General features: G+C 42.7%; 1 protein-coding gene across 3 annotated transcripts in view; it reads left to right on the top strand.

Moving 5' to 3' along the window:
• Nucleotides 1-26,878, top strand: part of SH3RF1 (SH3 domain containing ring finger 1) — a 261,467-nt gene that overhangs the window by 188,244 nt on the left and 46,345 nt on the right. For 2 of the 3 annotated variants that reach the window (XM_082243142.1, XM_082243143.1), the window contains exons 5-6: nucleotides 18,550-18,849; nucleotides 23,294-23,404. In XM_082243142.1, coding sequence (XP_082099268.1) covers nucleotides 18,550-18,849; nucleotides 23,294-23,404 — 411 coding nt within the window. The remainder of the gene's footprint in view (nucleotides 1-18,549; nucleotides 18,850-23,293; nucleotides 23,405-26,878) is intronic. The other variant, XM_082243144.1, reaches the window with a different exon arrangement.

The following is a 26,878-nucleotide window of genomic DNA, read 5'->3' as shown; positions in this document are numbered from 1 at the left end:
GCACAATTCCTCTCAGTGACACCAACGATGGGGCACAATTCTTCCAATTGACACCAACGATGGGGCACAATTCTTCCCATTGACACCAACAATGGGGCACAATTCCTTTCAATGATACAAACAATGGGACCCAATGACCTCAACGATGCGGCACAATTTCTTTCAATGACCCCAATGATGGGGTCAGTTGACTTAAATGATGGGGCACAATTCCTTCCACTTACACCAATATTGGGATGCAATTACTCTCACTGAAACAGTGGGGCATTATTTTTTCCCACTGACATCAGGACCTTTTTTTACTCCCACTGGCCACAGTTTGATCCTCGCAAACTCTGAAGGACCGTAAACTGGCTCTTTGATTAGAAAGTTTGGAGACCCCTGCTCTATAAGATATTGGGGACACAGTTGTTACTCCAGTGTGTTCTGGATGGATGAAGGCAGAATTGTAACTGTGGTGCAGCTAAACCTACGGATGATACTGATCCCTCTATTATGCACTTGCACCAATACTATTTCGTTTTGCACATCAAATGCTCGGACACCTTCAGTTTAAAATTAATTATTATTTACAGCAATTTACTGTATCTGTTCTTCCATTAAAATATAAACTCTAGTACTGTCGAGCAAATTACAGTGCACTCTGTCAGTGGTTCTCACAATAAAACTTTAGTCAGAAAATGAAATTTTTTGTATTCAAAGCACTGTGCTGAAAATCAGAGCCATTAAAAACTGATCTGCTGATATCCTACAGATTTACTGCTGCTCAAGGGCTCTTGGCTTCAGGAAAGTGGCAGCATTTGGCAAGAAGAAACAGGAACAATGCTGGAGGCAATGTACAGCACATACTCATTATTATTAATGTGGAATGTATGTTCATTGCTTAAAGAACATTATTTTTTATCAAGTAGCTATAGGTAAAGTTCCGCAGTAACCTTTTTTTTAAGTCACGGACCCCTTTAAAGGAGATGTTCCGCCAAAGCTCGTTTGGCTGTACATCTCCTATGGATCACAGGAGTGCAGTTCGTTCTGCACTCCTGTGACCCATTTTCAGCAAAAAGCAGGCTGAAATCCACTCTCTGGTGACATCACAGAAGTTGGTCCAGGCACCCGGCTCAGCCTCTCTCTTCACAGCCGCAGACACAGACACTCCTATCAGCTGCTTCTCCACAGCTCAGCGCTCCAGGGAGCGATGAGGGGGCAGAGCAGAGAGCTACTGACTAACAGTCAGCAGCTCTTTGCTTGTGGAGCTTTCAGAACCGAGTGATCAGTGGTGTTTGATCGCTCGGATCTCAGTGTAGAGGTGCCAGGGGACAGATGCAGCATCGAGCGGATGCTGCATCCACCTAGGTAAGTATAATTAGGGGAAAAAACAAAATCCCATACATTTCCTTTAAGAAACTGATGAAAGCTGTGAACTTCAGTGTTGTTTTAATCCTTTCTTTACCCCCAACCCCTCCCGCAGTTTGATATTTTATAAATTAATGCATACATATCTTAAATTCAGGTGTCTTCTATGCGGTTGCATGATGAGCATGGTCCTTCTTATTTTTGTAAATTACAGCATCCATACTGTACATTCTATTTCTGTGTCTTCCAAGTCATTGCTTGATGAGCAGGAACACTCTTCTTTATATATAAATAGCATGCATAGCTTAAAGTGATTGTAAAGTCTCGGTTTTTTTTTTTTTCAACAAAAATAACATGTTTTACTTACCTGCTCTGTGCAGTGGTTTTGCACAGAGCAGCCCCAACCTTCCTCTTCTCAGGTCCCTCTTTGGCTCTCCTGACTCCTCCCTCCCTTTGAGTGCTCCCACAGCGAGCAGCTTGCTATGGGGCCGCCGGAGCCGAGACACAGCTCCGTGCGTTTATCCATTTAGACATGGAGCTGCAGTTCAGCTCCACCCCCTCTCTCTCCTTATTGGCTAACTGACTTTGTTTGATAGCAGCAGGAGCCATAGGCGTGCTGCTGTGTCTTAGACAATTAGGAGGGGAGTCCTGGATGCACAGGTTGCTGTATTTTAAAGTGTTACTAAACCAACAACCGTAAAATCTCTGTACAGTATATCTAGTAAAGAATGCTTGTTATACTCCGTGTGGAACCAAAGGGGTTAATCCTCTTCATTGTGTAAAAAGGCTGTTTTATCCTGCCTTTACTGATCCTCCCCTTCTTCCACAGTCCCCAATCCATCTTCTGATCATACAAAGCCTTTGGAGTCACTCTGCATGTTCTCAGTTTGAAGTGCATTGCTAGAGAGTTTTTTTTTTCTTGGGAGGGTGCATGTTATTGACACAGGACCAATCAGCACTGTCCAGACAGAGGTTCAGTGGTCCTGCAGCCTCATAGGACAGTCAGAGGAGAATGGAAACTCCTCCTACAAGCTTTAATCAGACGCTGATAGAAGTCACAAGACTGCTATATATTGCTGATGAGAAAAGGTATTTAGCAGTTTGTTTACTAAAACTATTGCATTTCCATGTTCTGTGTACTGTGGAAGGCCAGATATAGTGAATGCAGAGTCCTGGCTTAGTAACACTTTAACACTTTAACTGCTTGCTACGTCGCTAGCCTGTGAGGCTCTAGGGAGCGAGCCCACGCCGCCGGAGGCGCACTCCCGCCCGGGCATGGACCCCCCTGCGCGTGTGCCCGGCGGACCCGATGTCCGCTGGGCACTCGCGATCGTCCGTTACACTGGAAGAAAGGCAGGCGGCTGATGTAAACAAAGCCGCCTGTCATTCTTCCCTGTGTAAGAATGGAGATCAGACGGTTCTACTATGTAGGACCGTTGATCTCTGTTCTTACACTAGTAGCCACAGCCAATCACAGTTAGAAACACGCCACTAGGACGCACTTAACCCCTCCCTCTCCAATACAGTTAACTCCTTCACTGCCAGTGTCATTTTTACAGTAACAGTGCATATGTATAGCACTGATTACTGCAGTAATGTCACTGGTAACCCCAAAAGTGTCAAAAATGTCAGTCAAGGGTCCGATCTGTCCGCTGCAATGTCGCAGTCCCACAAAAAAAAAAATCGCAGATCGCCGCCATTACTCGTAAAAAAAAAACGCCAAAAATGACAAAAATCTTTCCCTTTGTTAGTAAACGCGATAACTTTTGCGCAAACCAATCAAAATATGCTTTTTGTTATTTTTTTTTTTTTTTTAACCAAACCTACGTAGCAAAAACAAATTGGCCGAAAATGTTAAAAAATTTAGATTTTTACATTTTTTTTTGGGGGGAATTTCATATAAAAAAATGTGAAAAATATTGTTATTTTTGCAAAATTGACGCTCTTTTTTTGTTTATAGCGCATGATCAAAAAATCGCACAGGGGATAAAATACCACCAAAAGAAAGCTCTGTTTGTGGGGGAAAAAAAGGACGTCAAATTAGTTTAGGTACAGCGTCGCACGACTGCGCAATTGTCCGTTAAAGTCACACAGTGCCAAATCGCAAAATAGGCCCTGGTCAGGAAGGGGGTAAAATCTTCCGGGGCTTAAGTGGTTAAGGAAGATACATTTGATTTTTTGACCATTTTAAAAAGTTGCAGAATAAAAAATAAAAAGCTATTTAATAGTATTACAGTACAAAATCGCTTGCATAGCAATTTTATCCCTAGCGTTTACAAAAATGGAGCTTTCTTTTAAACATTTTCATTTTATAGCACAATAAATGCAAGCTGACAAGTTGTAAGAAAAAAAAAAGTTCTTTGTTACATAGAAGATACTCTGAAATGTACTTTGTCTGGGGGCAGCTTCCATTTTTAAACCCAAGCTAGCCTACTGATTCTGTCATGTCTCTATCCTCTCCATAGATTGCCACTGGCATGGACAAGGGTCTGTCAGAAAATGACGACTAAGATGAATGAAATGATGAGTATATATAAAAGTCTAAGCCAGCGCTTGGAGCAAAGTGGAATTGTGATGTAGTGTAGAATGAAATCTGCTCACATCATGTACAAGGATGATAACTGCGCATTTGTCATTATAATGTTGATGTTCCTTCTCCAAAAATGAATTTTCCGCATTTGTCCTCTGAGCACCTTCAGTGGTAATGTTTCAATTTAGTGACAAAAAATTTGTGGTAGTAAATTTTACCACGTTATCCAATATGGTCAGTGAGAATAGAGGTGTAATATATGACTGTTCATTTGTAAACACATCCGTCAGACATCTGGACATGGGGCTCTAGTTTGCTTGCAGCAGGTTGAACACATGGAGTGAGAATAATTCCTCTATCCAAAGCTTTTCCACCTTCTTAATAGTTTGTAGAGCCAAAATAAACTGAAAGTATTATTACTTGTATTAGGAAAGTAATTGCCGCAATAAAACTTGTAGGAATGAAGTAAGTGGGAATTGGGGAAAAAAAAAAAAAAACGTATTACCTGGGAAACCTTGGCAAACATACCTTATCCTTTTACATTGTTTTTGCAGGTCCCCCATGACATCAACTCGTTTTGGTACCTAAGAGCGGATTAATTCAACAGCAGTAAAGTGGAATGATTTATTTGACATATAGAAGATTCCTTTCCTTGCTCACCATTGTCACACTTTTATTTAGGAAAAAGTGCGTTAGGTGTTCAGTGTCTCATTGTCATTAAAGGGCACTAAGGGATGTGCGATGATTTATGACTGGAACACCAGAAAAAAAAAAAAGATGTTGCTCATGGTAGGCAATCTGTTTTAGCTGCCAGGTATTAATTGCCGGTTGGTATTGTAAAGTTCAATTCCAGGCAGATGGAAAAGACATAAAAGCCACTAGAAATGAATCAATAAATGAGCAACAAATGCAATTGTGGTGCAAACAAATGCGAATGCACCATCCGCATACGTTAGCCTCTATCCCCCTAGATCAATGGTTCTCAACTCCTGTCCTCAGGACCCACTAAGTCCGCATTCACACTGGTCCGACTTGGACCGCGACTTGTCAGCCGCGACCTGGAGGTGACTTGCATAGACATTCATTTTATGAAGTCCGTGCAAGTCGCGCCGAAGTTGCGCTGCACGCGACTTCACAGGTCGCCCCCTAAGTCGGAGCGACCTAATGTGAACGGAGCCTAACAGGCCAGATTTTAAGTATTACCTTGGGGAGATGCAGACTAGAATACTGCAATCACTGAGCAGCAAATGATATCACCTGTGATGTATTTCAGTTATCTTGGAAACCTGGCCTGTTAGTGGGTCCTGAGGACAGGAGTTGAGAACCACGGCCCTAGATAAATATGATGATACACTTGTGTAGAGTAGGTAGTTCATAAAGGTTCATAAGGAGTTCATAAAAATCCCAGAGTAAGAGTGTTGTACTGTAGGCAGCTCCACCTGAGACAGGAACAAGTCTCTGAATTCCAAAAAGGAATAGAGGGCGCCAGCTAAGTGCATCATCAATGGTTTTATTACGATTAAAAAAGCCAAATGCAAACTTACAGAAAAATCAAATAGTAGTGTTCTCTGATTATATATTTCTGTGAGTTTGCATTTGGCTTTTTAATTGTAATAAACCCATTGACGCTGCACATAGCTGGCTCCACCTTTGTGTTCCTTTTTTTTTTTTACAAATTATTTAATTTTTTTTAAATACCCTATTTTGTTTTATCCGCTTCATGCAATTCCTTATAGAGAAGCACTCTGACTGAGAGAAGGACACCAAGGTCACCAATCAGGTGTATTGCATGCAAATGTGATGACCTAGAGCATATTGATAGGAGGAGATGGCAGAGGGATGGCCTTATTACCCTGCTGCTTCTCTTTCACTATCATTATTCCAAGAGGAAGAGAGAGCACACCACTGTTACTCTTTTAGGGTCCTTTCACACGGGCTTTCCTCCCATCCGTTTGCGGATGAAATACGGACATAATATAATGTATGTCTATGGCAGTCTTTTTCAACCAGGGTGCCCAGCCACCCTGGGGTGCCTTCAGGTTTCTTCAGGAAAAATGCCTAAAAATTGCGACCAAACTGTATACAAGCCAGCAGGTGGATGAAGCCTGCCTTTTAGTTACACAAAGCCACAGGTTTTCATTGTGCACCATTAAAGCCTTCCAGCCACTGGTGTCCTAACAACCAACAATGATGTCATTGGTTAACCGGTTGCCGACTGCGCACAGTATATTTACTGCGGCAGTCAGCCCCGGCCAGGCAGAGTGACGTAGGTCTACGTCGCTCGCCTGTCACTGCTATTAGAGCCAATAGCGGGCGAGCGCGCGCCCGCCTCGGCTCGTTTAGGGAGGAGTGCGGGCGTGGGACCGGCGGACCCGATGTCCGCCGGTCACTTGCCGATAGTCGGTACAGCAGGAGAAAGGCAGAGCGGCTTATGTAAACAAGCCGCCTGTCATTCTCCCCTGTGTAAAAATGAAGATCAGACGGTTCTACTATGTAGAACCGTTGATCTTTGTTTTTACACCAATAGCATTGTCCCACTACAGTTAAAATCACGCCCCTAGGACACACTTAACCCCTCCCTGTCCAATACAGTTAACCCCTTCCCTGCCAGTGTCATTTTTGCAGTAACAGTGCATATATATAGCACTGATTACTGCAGTAATGTCACTGGTACCCCCAAAAGTGTCAAAAATGTCAGTCAAGGGCCCGATCTGTCCGCCGCAATGTCGCAGTACCGCAAAAAAAAATCGCAGATCGCTGCCATTACTCGTTAAAAAAAAACACCAAAAATGACAAAAATCTTTCCCTTTGTTAGTAAACGCGATAACTTTTGCGCAAACCAATCAAAATACGCTTTTTGCGATTTTTTTTTTTTTTTTTTTTTTTTACCAAATATATGTAGCATAAAACAATTTGGCCAAAATGTTAAAAAATTTTGATTTTTTTTACATTTTTTTGGGGGGGAATTTCATATAAAAAGTGAAAAATATTGTTATTTTTGCAAAAATTACGCTCTTTTTCTTCCGTTTAAAAAACGGAACGGACACAAAAACGGATGTCAGCGGATGTCATCCACTAATGTCCGCAATCCCATAGACATACATTATTTCCGTATTTCATCCGCAAACGGATGGATGAAAAACGGACATACAGAACGGACCCTACAAAAGTGTCATCCGTGTCAGTTTAAAAAAAAAAAAAAGTGCCTGAGCGGAAAAAAAAAACGAACCGTGCCGTGTGAAAGGACCCTAAGTGCCGGTTCACATATGTGCGGCTGCGGCGATCGCATGTAACGTCGGAGCGCACTGCTCCTTCATTACATGCGATCGGCTGTGCGGTGCGAGTTTAGCCATACACTTTGTATGGCTAAATTCGCACCGCACCCGCAGCAAAGACGCACAGGACCCTTTTTTGCAGCCGCATCAGGATCGAATCGCACAGTGGTTCACACTTGTGCGATCCAATCCTGTGCGAACTGTAACATCGCACTGCGATATGCGATCAAACTGGGGGTGTCGTAAAGATTACATTGACACCCCCAGCGTATCGCATATGGCAGTGTGAACTGCCAGGGGTGCGTTTGCGATGCGGCAACAGGCTGAGAATTCGCAGCCTTCCCGCATCGCATAAGTGTGAACCGGCACTTATAGTCTATATTTGTAACAAAGAAGGTAATCATCTGCCTGGCTTTGTAAATCTCAGAACTGGATGAACAGACATGCAAAACATTTAACAGGTCAAGCAGCTCACATATATATATTTCATATACCTATTTAGTGGTTTGCCTGGAGGTCACCTTTAAAAGGGACTTATGTTATTCTTAGGCAAGAAAATAAATCCCACATGGGGGGGGGGGAGGGCTATGGATTTTTAAGGTGCCAATTAACTCAATGTCAAAACATTAATCTTAAAGTATACAAATTTTATTTGAAAAGATTAAAATAGACAAATAACATGATTAAAAAATGTGTTCCTGTATCCCTAGCCCTCCCCCCATGTGAAGTTTAATTTCTTGCCTACTTTAATTGGGATGTGGTGCCCTTGAGCAATTCTCCAGGCATTACTTTTTTTCTTGCACTTAATGTTATTCTTCTTGACATCCCATTAGAACCTGTGCATAAAGCTATTTAATGCTCATTCTTTGTCACAACTTTTTAGCATTCCCTAGACAGCTAGTACAGAAACTCTGCTTGACTATAGGCAGTCCCCGGGTTACAAACAAGATAGGTTATGTAGGTTTGTTCTTAAGTTGAATTTGTATGGAAGTCGAAATAGGTGCATTTTAGTGGGTTTTTTTTTTTTTTTTTAGTTTTTTTTTTTGGATAGCATAGGGAAGGGTTAATACCCCTGTAACATTTTTTTTCTGTCTATGTCCCTGTTCAGAAGATTTCATCTCACTTTCTGTCCCTATGACAATTGGATTTTGAAAATTTTGGGTTGTTGTGGAAACAAGGATTGGTGATAACGCTTCAGTGGAGACACCTTTTTCCCATAACTCTTACAGGAGTGAATTTCCCTTCCTATGGGTAGATTTCTTCTTACTTCCTGTTGTCTCCCTCCGTTTGTAAGTAGGGGTAGATTGTAAGTCGGATGTTTGTAAACCGGGTACTGCCTGTATCTACTTTACCTTCAAATGTCTGAATAGCCGTTTTGTCCATGTCCAGTCTACCTAAATACAGTGACCTAAATCATACCTTTCCTAAATGACTTAAATATTTTTTTTTTCTTTTGGCTGAGGTCAGCTGAAAAAATAACAATTTAGCCATTGGGGAGTTCAAAGAGATTTTTACACAGAGTTTCACAGCGGCTATATAGGGATTGTCTGAGAGCTGTGACATGGGAAAAGGAGCAATAAAGAAATGATAACCTTCTTGCACAGGTACTGTTAGATGGAATAGCAATAGGAATGGCATGAGTTACTTTAGGCCTTAGCGCCTATTGATTGTCATGCCACACCATCCCTCTTCTTTCTATTTCTTTAGGATCTTTATTAATTTTTCAGTGCTAACTCATGTTCTCCAGCTCTCTCATCTTAGATCTGATCAAAAGGGCAGAATTTCTCCCAATGTGAGCAATCTCTGTGCTGAGGTCCTTCAGGTGTTGACTTTTCAGAAACATTCCCTTCAGACATGCTTGTCTGATGTGCTTTCATGGAAGCCCTATATTGAGAAAGGTGTAAAAAATGCATTGCAGTCATATTTTATAAAAAAAAAATCCCTTGAGCCCAGACTTCTGAAGAAGAAAAAAATGATAGTTCTTGGCCAAGAGTGGCAGAGATGACGGCGGGCGACATATTGACCATTCTTTCACTATGGTCATGTTTTTCAATCCCACTTATAAATGCGAACAGGAATATCTGCTAGTTCAGATTTTCTCCATTCTGCTACCCTTCACTCAAGTTGAGCTTTATGCAATTCATATTGTCTGCCAGTGCTATTTATTCTAAATGTGGACCTGGGGGAACACGAGGTGGTGGTTTAACCCATATGTGTCACAGCTGAACTTGCCTCATTCCGCATTTGCAGAGAGCAGCAGAGAAATGCCAGGGATGGGGTGAATAAGAGCCGGCTCACACTGCCGCGACCATAAGTCGCCCCATGTCGGAGCGACTTTACTGTGACTTCAGCACGACTTGTGAATTATTTTGCGCGACTTATATGACAGACGACTTTGTATTTGGCCAATCAGAATATGATGTGTTGTGACCTAATTCCCCTTTTTTTTTTTAACTCATTTCCTTATTGCCCACCAGTGCCACGTATCACTGCCCACCAGTGCCACGTATGTGTCCACCAGTGCCACTGCCCACCAGTGCCACGTATCAGTGTCCGCCAGTGCCACGTATATGTCCACCAGTGCCACTGCCCACCAGTGCCACGAATCAGTGTCCACCAGTGCCACATATCAGTGTCCACCAGTGCCACGTATCAGTGCCATGTATCAGTGCCACGAATCAGTGTCCACCAGTGCCACTTATCAGTTTCCACCAGTGCCACTCACACAGACCAAGCTGAGATAATGGAATATGTATATACCATTACATATATATATATATGTGTGTGTGTATATATATATATATATATCATATAGGCATGGCTGCAATGTGGGGAATGCCTGGCTAATCTCTTTCTTCTTCCTGGAAAGTCTGATAAGTCGCTTCAAATAAGATAAGGATCCGACTTGGAGGCGACTCCCATTGAAGTCTATTGACACAAGTCGGATACAAGTCGTCTCAAAGTAGTACAGGACCCTTTTCTGAAGTCGGAGCGACTTCAGTAGTGCCAATTAAGACATCTCTCATTCATTTACATTGCATTTGTTATGACAAGCGACTTGAGGACACACAAGTCGCCTGACAAGTCGTGCTAGTGTGAATGGAGTCTAAAGCAAGAAAAAAGTAGCCTAATAAGCTTGGCGCATCCTAGGATTTGTGAAAGCTGCATTTTTATACAGTCTGGGAATTTTTTTTTCCTAGAGTTTATAATTTGTGTTGAATGCTTTAACTCTAGGCATGGTGGTTTCAGAATGGCGAAAATTGTGAATTAAGGTAATGTTTTATACGTGCATTCTAGCACAATGGCTGATTTTTGCAGTCACTATGGTCTACCGTATAAATCCTTCTACTTTAATCCACTGTTAATTAAATAACCCAGGGCATCTTCGTATTTGTACATGCAAGTGTGGCTAATTAAACAGATAAGGGGACATCTGTTTGCATTTTGTAGCCATCCCCGTTGCCTGTCTAACAGAAGGAAATGCCACTCTTGCATCAATCCCATGGGTACAGGGATACCTTTCTTTGCCCAGCAATCAGCAGGCAAATCTTTTTCCTTGATATATTTTCAGGAGATAAACAAATATCTTAATTAAGTGGAAAATCAAGCCTAGAGGAAAGCTGACAAAACTCAGAGGTAATCTTCTGTACGTTCCTTAATTGGTGTGGTCCGGACGCCAGCTATATTAACAGGGCTGTACAGCTTTAGGATGTATTTGAATCAAAAGCATCCTTTGTTTCACCAGCTTGTTTGTTTATACTAATCCTTTCTCATGATAGAGATTAGGTGTACATCAAGTTAAAGTGCCATATATTAAAAGACTGTTTCACATTAAGGGAAACAATAATTGTTTTTGATCAATTTGGTTCACAAGTTTTTAAACTGTGCTAAATTAAAGGCTAAGTTCACCTTTGTTATTTTCTAAATTCAAGCTCCCCTATGTAGCCATATCGCATTCATGTACTCCTTTAGCAAAAATAAAACTGCTTTCCATTTATTCTACTCACGCTTACCTCACTGTTTTCATGATGTTTAAAAACCCTGCTCCATTACTTCTGCCTTACTCCCTGAATAGGCTTTAGGTCATGACACAGGAATGAGTTGACCAGCTGATCTTATTAGCACTCACCCTGCATCATTTACCCTCAGCTGATCAACTCCTCCCTGTATCATGCCAGGCTGGCCATACATGTTCATTTTTCTTGTACAATTTTCTGTTAGATTTACCAAAAACCATATAATATGAGGTCAAAATTAAACACATTCCACTGTATCAAATTAGTACTATTAGCCTTTGTACTACACAGTTGAAGGTAAATCTAAAGAAAATTGTACAGAAAATTGCAAGGAAATTGTATAATGTATGGCCAGCCTTAGTCTGTTCAGTAAGTAAGGCAGAAGTAATGGAGCAGGGTTTTAAACATCCATGAAGAGAGTGAGGTAAGCTTGTATAGAATAAATAGAAAGCTGTTTTTTTTTTTTTAAAAAGGAGTACATGAATGCTATATTGGTACATAGGGGAGCTGGAATTTAGAAAATAAAAGTGAACAAAGGTGATCTTGGCATTTAACATTGATTATTTGTATAGTGTTTTTATTGTACAAATTAACATTTAAAACTGAATTCCAGGAATTTTGCCACTTTGTAAAAAGGGAAGACACACAATGAATTAAGTCCAATTAGGTGTGTGACATCTCCTGGACGTCTAACCTCTAACAGGTTTAATGCTCTGCCAGGGAGAGACTCTACTCTCTCTGGGATCAGGGAGGAGAGAAGCGCAAACAGCAGCTATGCCCACCCCTCCCCTCCCTCTTCTGCTCATTCACAGAAGCCTTTGTATTATGTTAATGTATTTGCATAATACCAAGGATTCTGTGATTGGGAAGAAGGAGGGGAGGGGTGAGCATAGCAGCTGTAGCGACTTTACTGTTGAAGATACTGAGACTTAAGGGATCAGTGTCGAGCTTCCAGAAATACATCTATAGCCATCTTCCAGGAGTACTATAAATCTGTCAGATATAAATAATAGCGGTAAGTCCAGGAAATGTCATGCACTTCCTTGAACTTTAGCACGGGTCCCTTCACTTTTTACAAAGTAGCTGAATTCCTGGAATTCAGCTTTAATACAGGGTGCTTCCATTGCAAAGCATTCTAGGCTTTCTAAAAAGAAAGTCTAACACTAGCTGCTCTATTCTTTTCTCAGTCTAGGTCACTCCTCTGACTGCTTTAGTTGTATTTTTAAGTTCCATATCTGTAATGGGCATAGTTGTCTTTTTTTCCATTGACGGACACAGCTCCTGATCTTCCTAACCATTGAGTTATACTGCCCCCTACAGGAGTAGCACACTAGGCAGAAAAAGTCTGGCTACATCTATGGTCAGTCCCAGAGGATATACTCTCTCTCACTGCTGCTCAGTTTTTTTCTGCCCAGTCAGGAGTAAAGATCTAGTTCCTTTAGCTAGAAATTTTCCCCTGTTTTTTTCCTGTGAGATCTACAATCAACTGCAGCAACGGGCTGGATAATCTAGATCCAGTGGTCACCCCAGTCTGGCCAGTGAGCACGCACAGACCTCAGCTCCACGCTAGGTTGGCCGTGACATAGCCCCACCAGACAGGGGCTGGCCTTTGAGTTAAACGCCTCGCGAGGTCGCATACGGCCGGGTCTCGGCCCGAATCGCAGTGTTCATGCTAGCTGACAGCCCCCCATTCGATGATGAGAGGTTCTGTCTGGTTCCTGGTATGGTGAGTAACTGTCCCCCCTCTCCCCCTGGAGGGTTTTGGGGTGGACGTGGTCCCCTCCTTGGGACAGTTGGGCCCCCGGGTTCCCCTCCTTCCCATCAGGCACCCCCCTTAATCTGTTCTCCCCCATTCTACCCCCCTTCACTTATGCTTGGGCTATGTGGGGTTCTGGTCCACCTCCTGGGGTGGGGGTAGGCCGCTATGCTGGCGATAGAGGGGGGGTGTAACCTGGTGGGGGCTCCTGTCAGGGCCCCCGTCCTGACTTTCCCTGTCTTTGAGGCCTAAGGATCCCTCCTGGTGCCACCATTTTGTTGTAGCCTGTGTGCTGCATGCACAGTGGCCATGTTTGTGTAGTCTAGCGGCCATTTTGCGGTGTTTTGCCATTGAAAATAGCAGCGGCCATTAATTTTGAGCCCTGTGGGTGGCGATTTTGGCGGTGGGAACCCCTCATCCCTGGTGCTGACTCCTGGATCTTTTCACTTCCTGATCGCTGCTCATTCTCCGGCGCTTCGGCTGTGCAAATCCTTCCTCCCCTTGTTCACCATGCCAATCTGGCTGGGGAGGCGTCCTCGGCAAAAATTCTGCTCAGGGGCTCTGGGCACTGGAAGAGTCCAGACTACCAATCAATGTCTTGGAACTCTGAGCGATCAGACTGTGCCTGGACCATTGGACGAATCGTCTTCAGGGGATGTCCAGTGCACATTCAATCAGACAATGCCAAGGCCATGGCTTATGTCAATCACCAGGGGGGTGCAAGAAGTGTCCTGGCAGGCGTTGGCCCAAGGAGAGTGGTCCCTTCATCCGAAGGTGTTTCATCAGTTGTGTCTCTGGTGGGGCATCCCTGAGGTGTATCTGTTGGCGTATCGGCTCAAGAGAAAGGTGCAGAGGTTTGTGGCTCGGTCACGGGACGCCACAGATGTGCTGGTGACCCCATTGGGTCCGTATTGTCTGATTTACGCCTTCCCTTTCTTACAAGCTTTGGGGGTTGAGAAGAAACTGGCCTTGAGTACTATTAAGTTTCAGGTGTCGGCCACACACTCCCTGGTGCGTACTTTTCTTCAGGGAGTTAGGCATTTGGCCCCTCCAGTGCCTTCTCTGTTGCCGCCTTGGGACCTCAATTTGGTGCTCTCGTTCCTTCTGAAGTCTTCTTTTGAGAACCTTAGGGAGATTCCCTTGCTTACACTGTTGCAGAAGGTGGAATTCTTGGTGGCTATCACTTCTGTGCACAGGGTGTCGGAATTGGCGGCGTTATCCTGTCGTTCGCCTTACTTGGTGGTTCACAGAGATAAGGTGGTTCTTCGTCCATGTCCGTCGTTCCTTCCAAAGGTCGTCTCTGATTTTCATTTGAATGAAGACATTGTGTTGCCTTACCTGTGCCCCAGGCCAAAACATCTGAAGGAAATTGCTTTGCATGCCTTGCATGTGGTCTGGGCAATTAGGGTGTACCTGGCAGCTACCGAGTCTTTAGGAAGTCAGACTCACTATTTGTGCTTACAGATGGGCCTCTGAAAGGGTTGTCCGTTTCCTCTGCGACCACTTCCAGATGGATCAGACAGACAGTGGTTCAAGCCTATTCCTTCAAGGGTCATGTTCCTCCTTTCCCTGACGAGGCGCATTCTTCTCAGGCGCTCAGTGCCTCCTGGGCCTTCCTTCATCCGGCGTCAGTGATACAGATTTGCAAGGTAGCCACCTGGTTGTCGTACTGGTGGTCATGCTTTCTCAAAGTTCTATATAGTGGATGTGTTGGCATCTGCGGATGCTTCCTTTTTGACCGCAAGGTTTTTCAGGCTGCTGTTTAGAGGACCTAGTCCTTTTTGAGGGTGTATTGTTTTTTTATGTGAGCTCCAGTTGTTTTGGTTGAGCTCCTGTTTACCTGGTTGGCTATAGTTAGCCTTGGGAATTTCTTATTTTTTTGCTGTTCCCACCCCTTATGTTTAACATTGCTTTGGGACATCCCAATGGTTAGGACGATCAGGAGCTGTGTCTGTCAATGAACAAAAGAGAAAATGGGATTTTTTACTTACCGTAGGATTTTTGACTTACTGTGAAACTCGACCGTTTATCCTTGTTCTGAGAAATGAAGGCTATTCCATGCGAGAAATTGCCAAGACACTGAAGTACAACAGTGTGTACTACTCCCTTCAGAGAACAGCACAACCAGGCTCTAACCAGAATAGAAAGAGAAGTGGGAGGCCCCGGTGCACAACTAAGCAAAATGACAAGTACATTAGAGTCTCTAGAGTCCTCAACTGGCCACTTCATTAAATGGTACCCGCAAAATGCCGGTCTCGACATCCACAGTGAAGAGGCGACACTGAGATGCTGGCCTTCTAGGCCGAGTGGCAAAGAAAAAGCCATATCTGAGACTGGCCAATAAAAGGAAAATATTAAGATGGGCAAAAGAACAGACGTTGGACAGAGGAAGATTGGAAAAAAGTGTTATGGACAGACAAATCTAAGTTTTAGGTGTTTGGATCACACAGAAGAACATTTGTGAGACGCAGAACAAGTGAACAGATGCTGGAGGAGTGCCTGACGCCATCTGTCAAGCATGGTGGAGGTAATGTGATGGTCTGGGGCTGCTTTGGTGCTGGTAAAGTGGGAGATTGTACAAGGTAAAAGGGATTTTGAATAGGGAAAGCAATCACTCCATTTTGCTACGCCATTCCATACCCTGTGGACAGCGGTTGATTGGAGCCAGTTTCCTTCTACAACAGGACAATGACCCAAAGCAAACCTCTAAACTATGCAAGAACTATTTAGTGAAGAAGCAGTCAGCTGGTATTCTGTCTGTTGTTGAGTGGCCAGTGCAGTCCCCAGATCTCAACCCTATTGAGCTGTTGTGGGAGCAGCTTGACCGTATGGTACGTAAGAAGTGCCCATCAAGCCAATCCAACTTGTGGGAGGTGCTTCAGGAAGGGTGAGGTGAAATTTCTTCAGATTACCTCAACAAATTGACAGCTAGATCTGCAAGGCTGTAATTGGTACAAATGGAGAATTCTTTGATGAAAGCAAAGTTTGAAGGACAAAATTATTATTTCTTACCTCGTCAGTGTCTTGACTATATTATCTATTCATTTTGCAACTCATTTGATGAATAAAAGTGAGTTTTCATGGAAAACATGAAATTGTCTGAGTGACCCCAAACTTTTGAACGGTAGTGTACTTACATTTTTTTAGTTTCTTAATATAAATAATACAAATAGAAATTTACTAGTGATAAGAGACCTTTCAAATGTGTAATCTGACTTTTGTCTGTCAAAGGTTGGGAATAAGTTCAGTCAGGGGCGTAACTACAGGGGTTGCAGGGGTTGCAATCGCTACCGGGCCCCATGCTCCAGGGGGCCCGGTAGCAAACCAGTGGGTGAACTTCTAGGATCTCAAAGGTCACACTTGCGACCGGGCCCTGGCATTTCACCACTGTGGGGAGGCCCCAAGATTGCAGGAAGGGGGCCCACTGCAGAACTTGTGAAAGGATCCTGATGCGGGACCATAATAAAAGGCCATGCAATGAGATTAAAGAGCCCCAGGATTAGTGGGAAGAGCCCCGGGCTTGAAGGGAAGGGCCCCGGCCAGGGGTCTGGGGGGCCCTTCATGGTTTCTTGCATCGGGGCCCTGAAGGTTCTAGTTACGCCTCTGAGTTCAGTACTGGTGTCTCCCCACATCAGGGAATGGTGTGTGCTCCTCTGGTTATCCCTATACCAATAAGGGATTTTTATATTTGTTGGATATCTCTCATACACGTTTTATTGACAGGATTTTCTAAGTCCATTGTATTTCCACAGTTGCTGCCAGGTTTCCTTTTTCATTGTGGCTTGTTATATTTATTCATGTAGTAGGGCTTAAAACAATATCACATCCTTGCATTTTTTTTTCTTTTTTAACCACTCTGCAACCGCTCACAGTAATACTACTGCGGCAGAGTGGCTCGTTCCCGTCCAGCCACGTAGTATTAACGTGACTGGACTCCTCCCCTTCTGGGCGGCGCTTGCGCGCCGCCGGAGGCTCGCTCCCGCTGTTTTCATTCACAGCGGGAGTCGGGCCAGGGGAGGAGCAGCGGCGATCGCCGCTGCTCTTACCCGATCGTCGGGGATCGAGTCTGGAGATCCGCCCGCTGTGTGTAAACACAGCGGGCGGATCTCCATAGTGACAGGGAGTGACAGATCGGACTGTTCAGCATAGCTGGACATCCGATCTGTCCATGAATCACATAGTCACCTCCCCCCCTACACGTCAGTAAGCACCAGGCATACATTAACCCCTCCCTCTCCAATAAAATTAACCCCTTCCCTGCCAGTGTCATTTTTACAGTAACAGTGCATATATATAGCACTGATTACTGCAGTAATGTCACTGGTACCCCCAAAAGTGTCAAAAATGTCAGTCAGGGGTCCGGTCTGTCCGCCGCAATGTCGCAGTCCCGCAAAAAAAATCGCAGATCGCCGCCATTACGCGTTAAAAAAAAAACACCAAAAATGACAGAAATCTTTCCCTTTGTTAGTAAACGCAATAACTTTTGCGCAAACCAATCAAAATACGCTTATTGCGATTTTTTTTACCAAACATATGTAGCATAAAACAAATTGGCCAAAAACTTTTAAAAAAATTGTTTTTTACATCTTTTTTGGGGGGAATTTCATATAAAAAAATGTGAAAAATATTGTTATTTTTTCAAAATAAACGCTCTTTTTTTGTTTATAGCGCAAAAAGTAAAAATCGCACAGGTGATCAAATACCACCAAAAGAAAGCTCTGTTTGTGGGAAAAAAAGGACGTAAATTTCGTTTGGGTACGGCGTCGCACGACCGCGCAATTGTCAGTTGAAGTCGCACAGCGCCGAATCGCAAAAAGTGGCCTGGACGGAAGACAGCAAAATCCTCCGGTTGTAAAGTGGTTAAATAACATGCTCTATTCACCTGCTCTGTGCAATGGTTTTGCACAGAACAGCCTGGATCCTCTTCTCGGGTCCCGCGCCGGCGCTCCTGACTCCTCCCTCCTGCTGGGTGCCCCCACAACAGGCACTTGCTCTGGGGGCACCCAAGCAGGCACACTCCTGAACCACGTTTCTGTGTGTCTATTCACATACAGAGCCATCTCCTAATTGGCTCAGTGGCTGTAATTGACAGAAGCCAATTAGGAGTGCGAGTCCCCGGAGAAGCAAGGCTCTCGTGGACATCGCTGGATCGAGAGGGCTCAGGTAATTATTAGGGGGCTGCTGCACACAGATTTTTACCTTAGAATGCATAAAGGTAAAAAAAATATTGTGCCTTTACAACCACTTTAAGCTGTGTAGGCTATACTGCATATTGCACAGTCTAAGTATCATAGCCCAGACAAATACAGAGAGAGAGTATCTTTTATATTAGCTATTCTTATGTTATCCTTAAAGGAGTCTTTTAGTTCTTGATTCTTGTTCTAATTTTGTGTTCAAAGTGAAATATTTGTTTCAAAACATTTTGCTGGTATAATGGAACCTGATGAAGTAGAAGTCCCAATCTGCTACTTGTAGAAATGCTTACACTTTAGGAACTTTGATCCCAAGAGCAATAGGTTATCTGGGTTTGTGTCTAATTTTATTTCCTCGAATAAAAGGTGTTTTTGCTTCTGTGTATGATTCTAGCTGTAAACCATGTCTCTCTTTTTTCTCTTGTTTCAGTTTAATTCAGCGGCTAAGCAGCTCATAGAGTTGGACAAGCCATCAGGAGTAGTGGACTCTGGGGAAGGAACATCTGGAACAGCACATAGCAGCTCTTCCCAAAAGCACACAGATGCCAAAAAGAACACCAAAAAGCGTCATTCGTTCACCTCGCTCACCATGTCCAACAAGTCGTCGCAATCTGTGCAGAACCGCCATTCCATGGAGATCAGCCCCCCAGTGCTCATCAGCTCCAGCAATCCCACAGCTGCGGCCAGGATAAGCGAGCTGTCTGGCCTGTCTTGTAGCGCACCTTCTCAGGTGAGAATGATGGCCTCCAAAAATAATTCTGCTCTTTTGCAAAAAACATACCTTTTCTAACATTTGCTAAGCCTCCTACTCTTGCTTACTTAATTAAAAACCGTTCTTTCTTCTTGAATTTCATCATATTGGCGCACACACTACTTTCGTTGCAACCAAAAAAGAAACAAAAAAACTACTAATAGTCTCAATTAATATTACTTTGTGATTTCCATATACAGTGCCTTGTGAAAGTATTCGGCCCCCTTGAACTTTGGGACCTTTTGCCATATTTCAGGCTTCAAACATAAAGATATAAAACTGTAATTTTTTGTGAAGAATCAACAACCAGTGAGACACAATCATGAAGTGGAACGAAATTTATTGGATATTTCAAACTTTTTTAACAAATAAAAAAATGAAAAATTGGCCGTGCAAAATTATTTAGCCCCCTTAAGTTAATACTTTGTAGCGCCACCTTTTGCTGCGATTACAGCTGTAAGTCGCTTGGGGTATGTCTCTATCAGTTTTGCACATTGTGAGACTGAAATTTTTGCCCATCACTTGCAAAACAGCTCGAGCTAGTGAGGTTGGATGGAGAGCGTTTGTGAACAGCAGTTTTCAGTTCTTTCCACCGATTCTCGATTGGATTCAGGTCTGGACTTTGACTTGGCCATTCTAACACCTGGATATGTTTATTTGTGAACCATTCCATTGTAGATTTTGCTTTATGTTTTGGATCATTGTATTGTTGGAAGCAAATCTCCGTCCCAGTCTCAGGTCTTTTGCAGACTCCATCAGGTTTTCTTCCAGAATGGTCCTGTATTTGGCTCCATCCATCTTCCCATCAATTTTAACCATCTTCCCTGTCCCTGCTGAAGAAAAGCAGGCCCAAACCATGATGCTGCCACCACGTTTGACAGTGGGGATGGTGTGTTCAAGGTGATGAGCTGTGTTGCTTTTATGCCAAACATAACATGTCTCCCAGGTGGCTTGTGGCAAACTTTAAACGACACTTTTTATGGATATCTTTAAGAAATGGCTTTCTTCTTGCCACTCTTCCATAAAGGCCAGATTTGTGCAGTATCCAGACTGATCATGGGCCTCTTTGCTGCATCTCTGATCAGTCTTCTCCTTGTATGAGCTGAAAGTTCAGAGGGACGGCCAGGTCTTCGTAGATTTGCAGTGGTCTGATACTCCCATTTCAATATTATCGCTTGCACAGTGCTCCTTGGGATGTTTAAAGCTTGGGAAATCTTTTTGTATTCAAATCCGGCTTTAAACTTCTCCACAACAGTATCTCGGACCTGCCTGGTGTGTTCCTTGTTCTTCATGATGCTCTCTGCGCTTTAAAAGGACCTCTAAAACTATCACAGTGCAGGTGCATTTATACGGAGACTTGATTACACACAGGTGAATTCTATTTATCATCATTAGTCATTTAGGTCAACATTGGATCATTCAGAGATCCTCACTGAACTTCTGGAGAGAGTTTGCTGCACCGAAAGTAAAGGGGCTGAATAATTTTGCACGCCCAATTTTTCAGTTTTTTATTTGTTAACAAAGTTTGAAATATCCAATAAATTTCGTTCCACTTCATGATTGTGTCCCACTTGTTGTTGATTCTTCACAAAAAATTACAGTTTTATATCTTTATGTTTGAAGCCTGAAATGTGGCAAAAGGTCGCAAAGTTCAATGGGGTCGAATACTTTCGCAAGGCACTGTATTATTGCATCACCGACACTACCCATCTAGCCCAGTGTATAAATAAAAGCAGTTTGTGTTGCCTGAAGAAAAAAATGCAATGGAGAATATAACTGACTGACATGAGTAACCCAGACAATTTTGAAAATTGGTACAAAGAAAAATGGAGATGCATAACCATATTGTCACCATATAGATTCCATATCAACTTCTCTCAGTGCATGTTAAAGAATGTATGTGTTTAAGGTCTGTGTATCTTTTGTTTCTTGGAATATTCTAAATTTTGCTTTGGTACTACCAAACACTCTGTGTCACTGCAAGTCTATACTGATCTCACTGCTAATTTCTAGGATGATCTTATGCATGTGTACATTTGCAGTCAACGGTCTTCACCAGAGAAGAGAAGAATGTGCTTTCTCAGGGTTGCTCCTCAGTCTAGAATCGACATTGGACTGGATGAGGTGTGCTAGGAATTGTTGAGCTTCCCCTGTGTACATTTGCAGTCAATGGTCTTCACCAGAGAAGAGAAGAATGTGCTTTCTCAGGGTTGCTCTTCATAATGGACCTTGGTAGACTGGGGGAGGCGTGCTATAAATTGTTGATCTTTGAGGGGAAAATTGCATGCATTTGACAAAGAAAATGATATGGGCTCACTAGCTACTCTCAGATCTCTGTCGAATATTACTAGAGCTTACGTTACAGTGCAACAGTGCTGTTTACTGGATTTGCACACTACATGTGATCTTGGCGCTGTACAGTTACAGGAGGTCCCTGGGTTACAAACACGATAGGTTTATTTGTATGTAAGTTGGAACAGGTAAAGTGTAAATCCAGCCAAAAAAAAAAAGTTACATTTTTGTTGGATAGCATAGGGAAGAGTTATCATCCCTGTAACATTTGTTTTGCTGTCTGTGCCCCTGTTAAAGAGGTTGTAAACCCGTCCGACTTTTTTTTTTGGCTACCTGTAAGAGAAACACATAATGAGCTAGTATGCATCGCATACTAGCTCATTATGCAATACTTACCTCAGAACGAGCCCCCGCCGTGCCGCCCGCTTACCTGTATGACGGGCGACATGTCCAGTCGCCCGTCTTCCGGGATCGCGGCATCCGGCCATCTGATTGGCCGGAGCCGCGGTGACGTCACTCCCGCGCACGCGCGCGGGAGCCGACAGTCACGGCACGGGGCTCTGAAGTAACGGCACCAGTGGCCGTTCCTTCAGAGCGCATGCGCCAGTGATGTCACTGGCTGCATGTAAGGTAAATATCTCCAAAACGGTACATGTTTAGGAGATATTTACAGTACCTATAGGTAAGCCTTAATATAGGCTTACCTATAGGTACAAGTGTCAGAGGAGGGTTTACTTCCTCTTTAAGATGATTTTACCCCACTTTCTGTTCCTGGGACAATTGGATTTTGAAAATTTTGGGTTGTTGTTGTTGAAACAAGGATTGGTGATAAAGCTTCAGTGGAGACACCTTTTCCCCATTATAACTCTTACAGGAGTGAATTTCCCTTCCTAGGGGTGGATTTCTTCTCACTTCCTGTTGTCTCCCTCCGTTTGTTAGTACGAGTCGTATGTTTGTAACCTGGGGACTGCCTGTGTAGGGAAAAGTAAAAAGTTAAAAACATTTAAAATGTCTGTGGTGTGCAGTGGGCTATAATGGTGCATTCCCAAGGAAACTTGAGATTCCATTAGCAGGACTTCAGATCTAGCGTCTTTTGGCCCAAGAAGGTTGGTTTTCAGCACAGAGGATCCTGGTGCATTCCTATTGAGAAACACCACTGCTGATTTCCTAGTGCTGGATGCTGTTATATCGTGCTCCCAAACTTCTGCATTTTGTAGTTAGACTATAGTGATAGCCACCCCCTAAAGACTCCTTTTCAGCACACTAACTGCACTTTGCACAGTTTTAACAATCATATTTAAACACCGAAACCTGAAAACCTTTTTTTTTTTTTTTTTTTTTTTAATTTGACATCCAGAGGAAAATATTTTGTATATTATAAATGATGTGCAGAAAAAGATTACAGTATGTGAGTCATAGACTTTATTTTATTAAGTGAGCTGTACATTAGACTGATTTAACATTTAATGTGAATTTACCATCTTGCTGTCAGCCTAGAATGAGAATATGGAAAACAATGAGTCATACCATGACAAATGGTCTGGAGTAGGGTTTTTACATGATCACCTAACTGAAAATGTCACCAGTTGTATCAGAGCATTACCTGTGCCAACTGGAAATTATGAGAACCTTAAATTATTGTCTAAATTAACTTGATGTCACTACTAAATGTTACTGTTATTTGTTTATCACTACATAATTTTCCCATGAAAAGAAAGCATAGGATTATCACGTCAAGCAGTAAAATTAAAAAAGAGCCTTTTTCCTAAGCATATATGAAGGGAATCCTATTTTTATGGGTGATTGTCCCACAACAAGGACATTCCATTATGTTGATACAGTACAACTAAGCTGGTCCAAGCTAATTGCCACATGACTTTTTCCGTAAGCGTATGCTGATTAAATGCAGAAATAGAAATAAATGCCATAATAAAGTTGAAAGTAACTTTACAGAATATAATAAAGCATTGAAAAGTTTATGGATTTTAAACTTAATTAAAAACTAGAGCTTATTTATAAATATATACATAAATAGTAAATCTTCAAAGCTATCATGCCTCTGCTTTAACTTTCATATAAAAATATAGAAATTCATGTAATTTTTCTTTTGTTTTTTTCATCAATTTGTTAGGTCCATATCAGTACCGCAGGGCTTATTGTGACCCCGCCCCCGAGCAGCCCTGTAATAAGTGGCTCTACATTTACATTTCCACCGGATGCCACCTATCAAGCTGCTTTAGGAGTAAGTAGCAGGCCTGAATTCTTTCTGTTTTAGCATAATTAGGGAGTCTGGTGTTTTTATCTTCTTTCCGGGGGAAACCATCTTAATGTATAAACTCTGTGGTAAATGATTACCGCCACATTTTTTCTATTGCCAATAATTGACTCAAAATTCTCTTGCTCTGGAATAAAACAGTGGCAAGTCTATTTCCTAATCACTTTACTGTAGATTCTCCTCTCTAATATCCTGTTTTTCTTCTCTTTTGTTGGAAGATGTAATATCACTCGAAGTAGGTAACGATAACCTTTTTTTCCCTATCTGCACCAGAATAATAAGTATAGTCGCTTTCTGATCTCTGAAATTTGCATTCCCAACTTTCCTCTGTTCTTTGAGAACCAGTAGCTTCTGTGGGAGGAAATCCTAGTCTTCCAGGTATAAAAGAGCTTGACAGGTTTTATGTCTTTCTGATCTTTGAGGAAAAAGCAGGCTTAAGATCTTTCTTTCAGAAATAGAAGGTCTAACTTCATTTCTTTGTGATCCGAAGTAAATGCTACCCCTAAACGTCTTAGTAAGAAAGCACAAGGTCTCTCCTTTCACTGAGTAAGGAAGTAGGAGGCCTGGTATCTTTTAACTTTAAAGTAAGTACATTTAGTGAGCAAATGGCTAGTATACTCTTTATGCTCTGAAATAAGTTTACTGCTGGATGGAATATCCTTCACAAAAATACTTACAATATATACCACCCTGTATTTTAGATGCCAGGGAAGGCATTGAAATCTCATATATATAACTTGCAAACACACTTGGTAAAATTTGTTTAAACATACGTTAGCAGTAAAACTAATGACAATAAATACCTTTTTCCTATAAAAAAAAAAATATATGTATATATATATATACTGTATGTATATAATTTTTTTTTTTTTTCTTCTATTCCCACAAAGCACTATTCAAGTTCTTCCTACACCTGCCTCTTTATCCTGCTCCTTTTTGAAGCCCGCTGTATTTATCAGTTTTCTTCAGTTCCTCCTAGGATTGCAATGATTTCTCAGCCTCTAGGACTGGCTTCATGCTTCCTTGTGGAATTCTCTGCCTGGCTACCCTATGTTCTTCCCTCAGAAATACAGAAAAACCTTGGTTTGAGAGTAACTTGGTTTGAGTGCGCTTTGCAAGACAAGCAAATTTTTTAAATAAATTTTGACTTGATATACAAGCGATGTCTTGATATACAAGTGGCATCATGTATAAAAAAGAAGAGAGGAGCCTCTAAAGTGTAGCAATATGATGACATTTTAATGAAGGTTCAATATTTAGCAACTCACATGGTTGATAATTAAAACAGGCACATCTAAGAATGCAGGCATCCAGGGTAAAGCTGTCCACATAGACCGTCCTCTGCACAGCCATCTTCATCAACCCTTCCCCGCTGCGTTCCACGAGTGATTCAAAGCCTCACTTTCAGATCACTCTACTGCATGCTATTCTTCCCGGTCACGATTGCAGACTGACAGTGGTGAGAGCCGGTGGTTCAGAAGACGGTCTATGGGGACAGCTTTACCCCAGATGCCTGCATACTTAGGTGTGCCTATTTTAATCATCAACCATGTGAGTTGCTAAATGTTGAACCTTCATTAAATGTAACCATATTGCTACACTTAGAGGCGCCTCTCATCTCTCTTATATTCTGTAGCTCTGCTAGATTTTGCTTCTAATCCCCTTGGGAAGGCTGCATATTGTGGATGGACATTTTATGGTTACACAACCTATCAAATTGCTATAATCTTTGTATATAGACTATAAACTGAAGCACTTGTGGAACGAATCATCTGAGTTTCCATTATTTCTTATGGGGAAATTCGCTTTGATATAAGAGTGCTTTGGATTACAAGCATGTTTCCGGAACGAATTATGCTCGCAATCCAAGGTTTTACTGTATCATGAAATATCCTTGGTGAACTTCTAATTTCCTGTTAGTCTGGGTTCACACTAGCTGCGCCTGCGGGTCTCAGCAGGGTTGTCTGGTGTGTCCCTGTTCTCCGTTTCAGGTGCAAATCGGGTCCAAATTTTTTGCTGAATTTGCACCTGAAACGACGCACAGGTCCCTTTTCCAGTGTGGACCGCGGCCGCCCCGTGGCTGTGTAGCCGGCTCTATTGAGAGTCGGTCACACTCTCCTGTCATGCGAATTGGATGCGGGGGAAACCCCCACCCAATTCACATCAGTGTGAACCCAGCTAACAACACCCCAGCTGCTTCTCATGCTCCTCAACCTAACCTCTTCATTTGGCTTAACACAATGGACACGCACTACTGCTTACTCCTATCTTTAAAGTGGTTCTAAAGCCTCAAGGTTTTTACCCTAATGTATTCTATGCATTAAGGTAAAAAAAAAACTTCCCTGCCGCAGGATCCCCCCAGCCCCCCTTATTCTTACCTCAGCCTGATCCGATTCAGCGACGTGCATGAGAGCAATGGCTCTCGCTACGGTCTCTATCCTCATTGAGCATATTGGTGCTGTCAATCAAAAAATTGTCACGAGAAGGCGGGGCAGAGGTGCCCGGTGTGTGTCAATAGACGCAGACAGGACGGCTCAGGAGTGAGCCCGCATGGTTCCGCACTCACCTAAGAGGAGGTGCCTGGAGCGTCGGCAGGGGACCCAAAAAAGGAAGATCGGAGCTGTTCTATGCAAGAGCATTGCACAGAGCAGATAAGTATACCATGTTTGTTATTCTAATAAAAAAAAAAAAGGTTTAATGTTACTTTAACCTCCCATCCCTCCAACCAACGAACATCTACCCATGTACACCTTCAACACTTTTACACTTCTCTTCCCTGCTGGGCAACAGACTACCTGTTCAACCCTGAGCTGGCCACTTTTGTCTACAACCGCTCACTTTCATCCTCCCTGGACATACAGTATTTGCTCCCCTCACTACACACAATATCAGGCCCCAACCTGTACAACCTTGGCAAACTGAGGGCACTAGAAGTCTCAAAAGGCCTTGTTGTGCTCTTTGGTGACTATAGTGTAAAATGAATTCCTACAAACACTTTACCCTATATAAATCTGCTCTCCAAAAATACGATTACTGTCTCTGTGCTGCCAAAGAGACCTGTTTCAGCACTCCCATTAACACCATCTCATCCAGTCCTCCTCCAATCTTTCCTACCTCATTCAATGCCCAGCATATCGCCAATCATTTAAAAAATAAGATTGATGGAATGCATTATCTTCACTGTCCAGATATCTCCCCCACCTAATATACTTTGTCTACCACAGCATTCATTGTTTTCCTATGTTAATCCAGTTACCACAAAGGAGGTTGTGATACTTTTATCTGACACCCGCCTACCCCCCTCGACCCCAATTACTGGTACACACTACTTTTTTTTTTTTTTTTAACTGAAGAGCTCAGAAGGTGTTCACTGTACTAACAATGCAATTTTCATACAGCGATCTCCCTATTGAGCTGTCTTGCTCAGTTTCTGTTGAACTG

Source organism: Pelophylax lessonae (assembly GCF_965119305.1).
Source record: "Pelophylax lessonae genome assembly, chromosome: 1".
Lineage (NCBI taxonomy): Eukaryota > Metazoa > Chordata > Amphibia > Anura > Ranidae > Pelophylax > Pelophylax lessonae.
The sequence above is the reverse complement of the archived record's forward strand: the minus strand, read 5'-3'. Positions and strand labels throughout refer to the sequence as shown.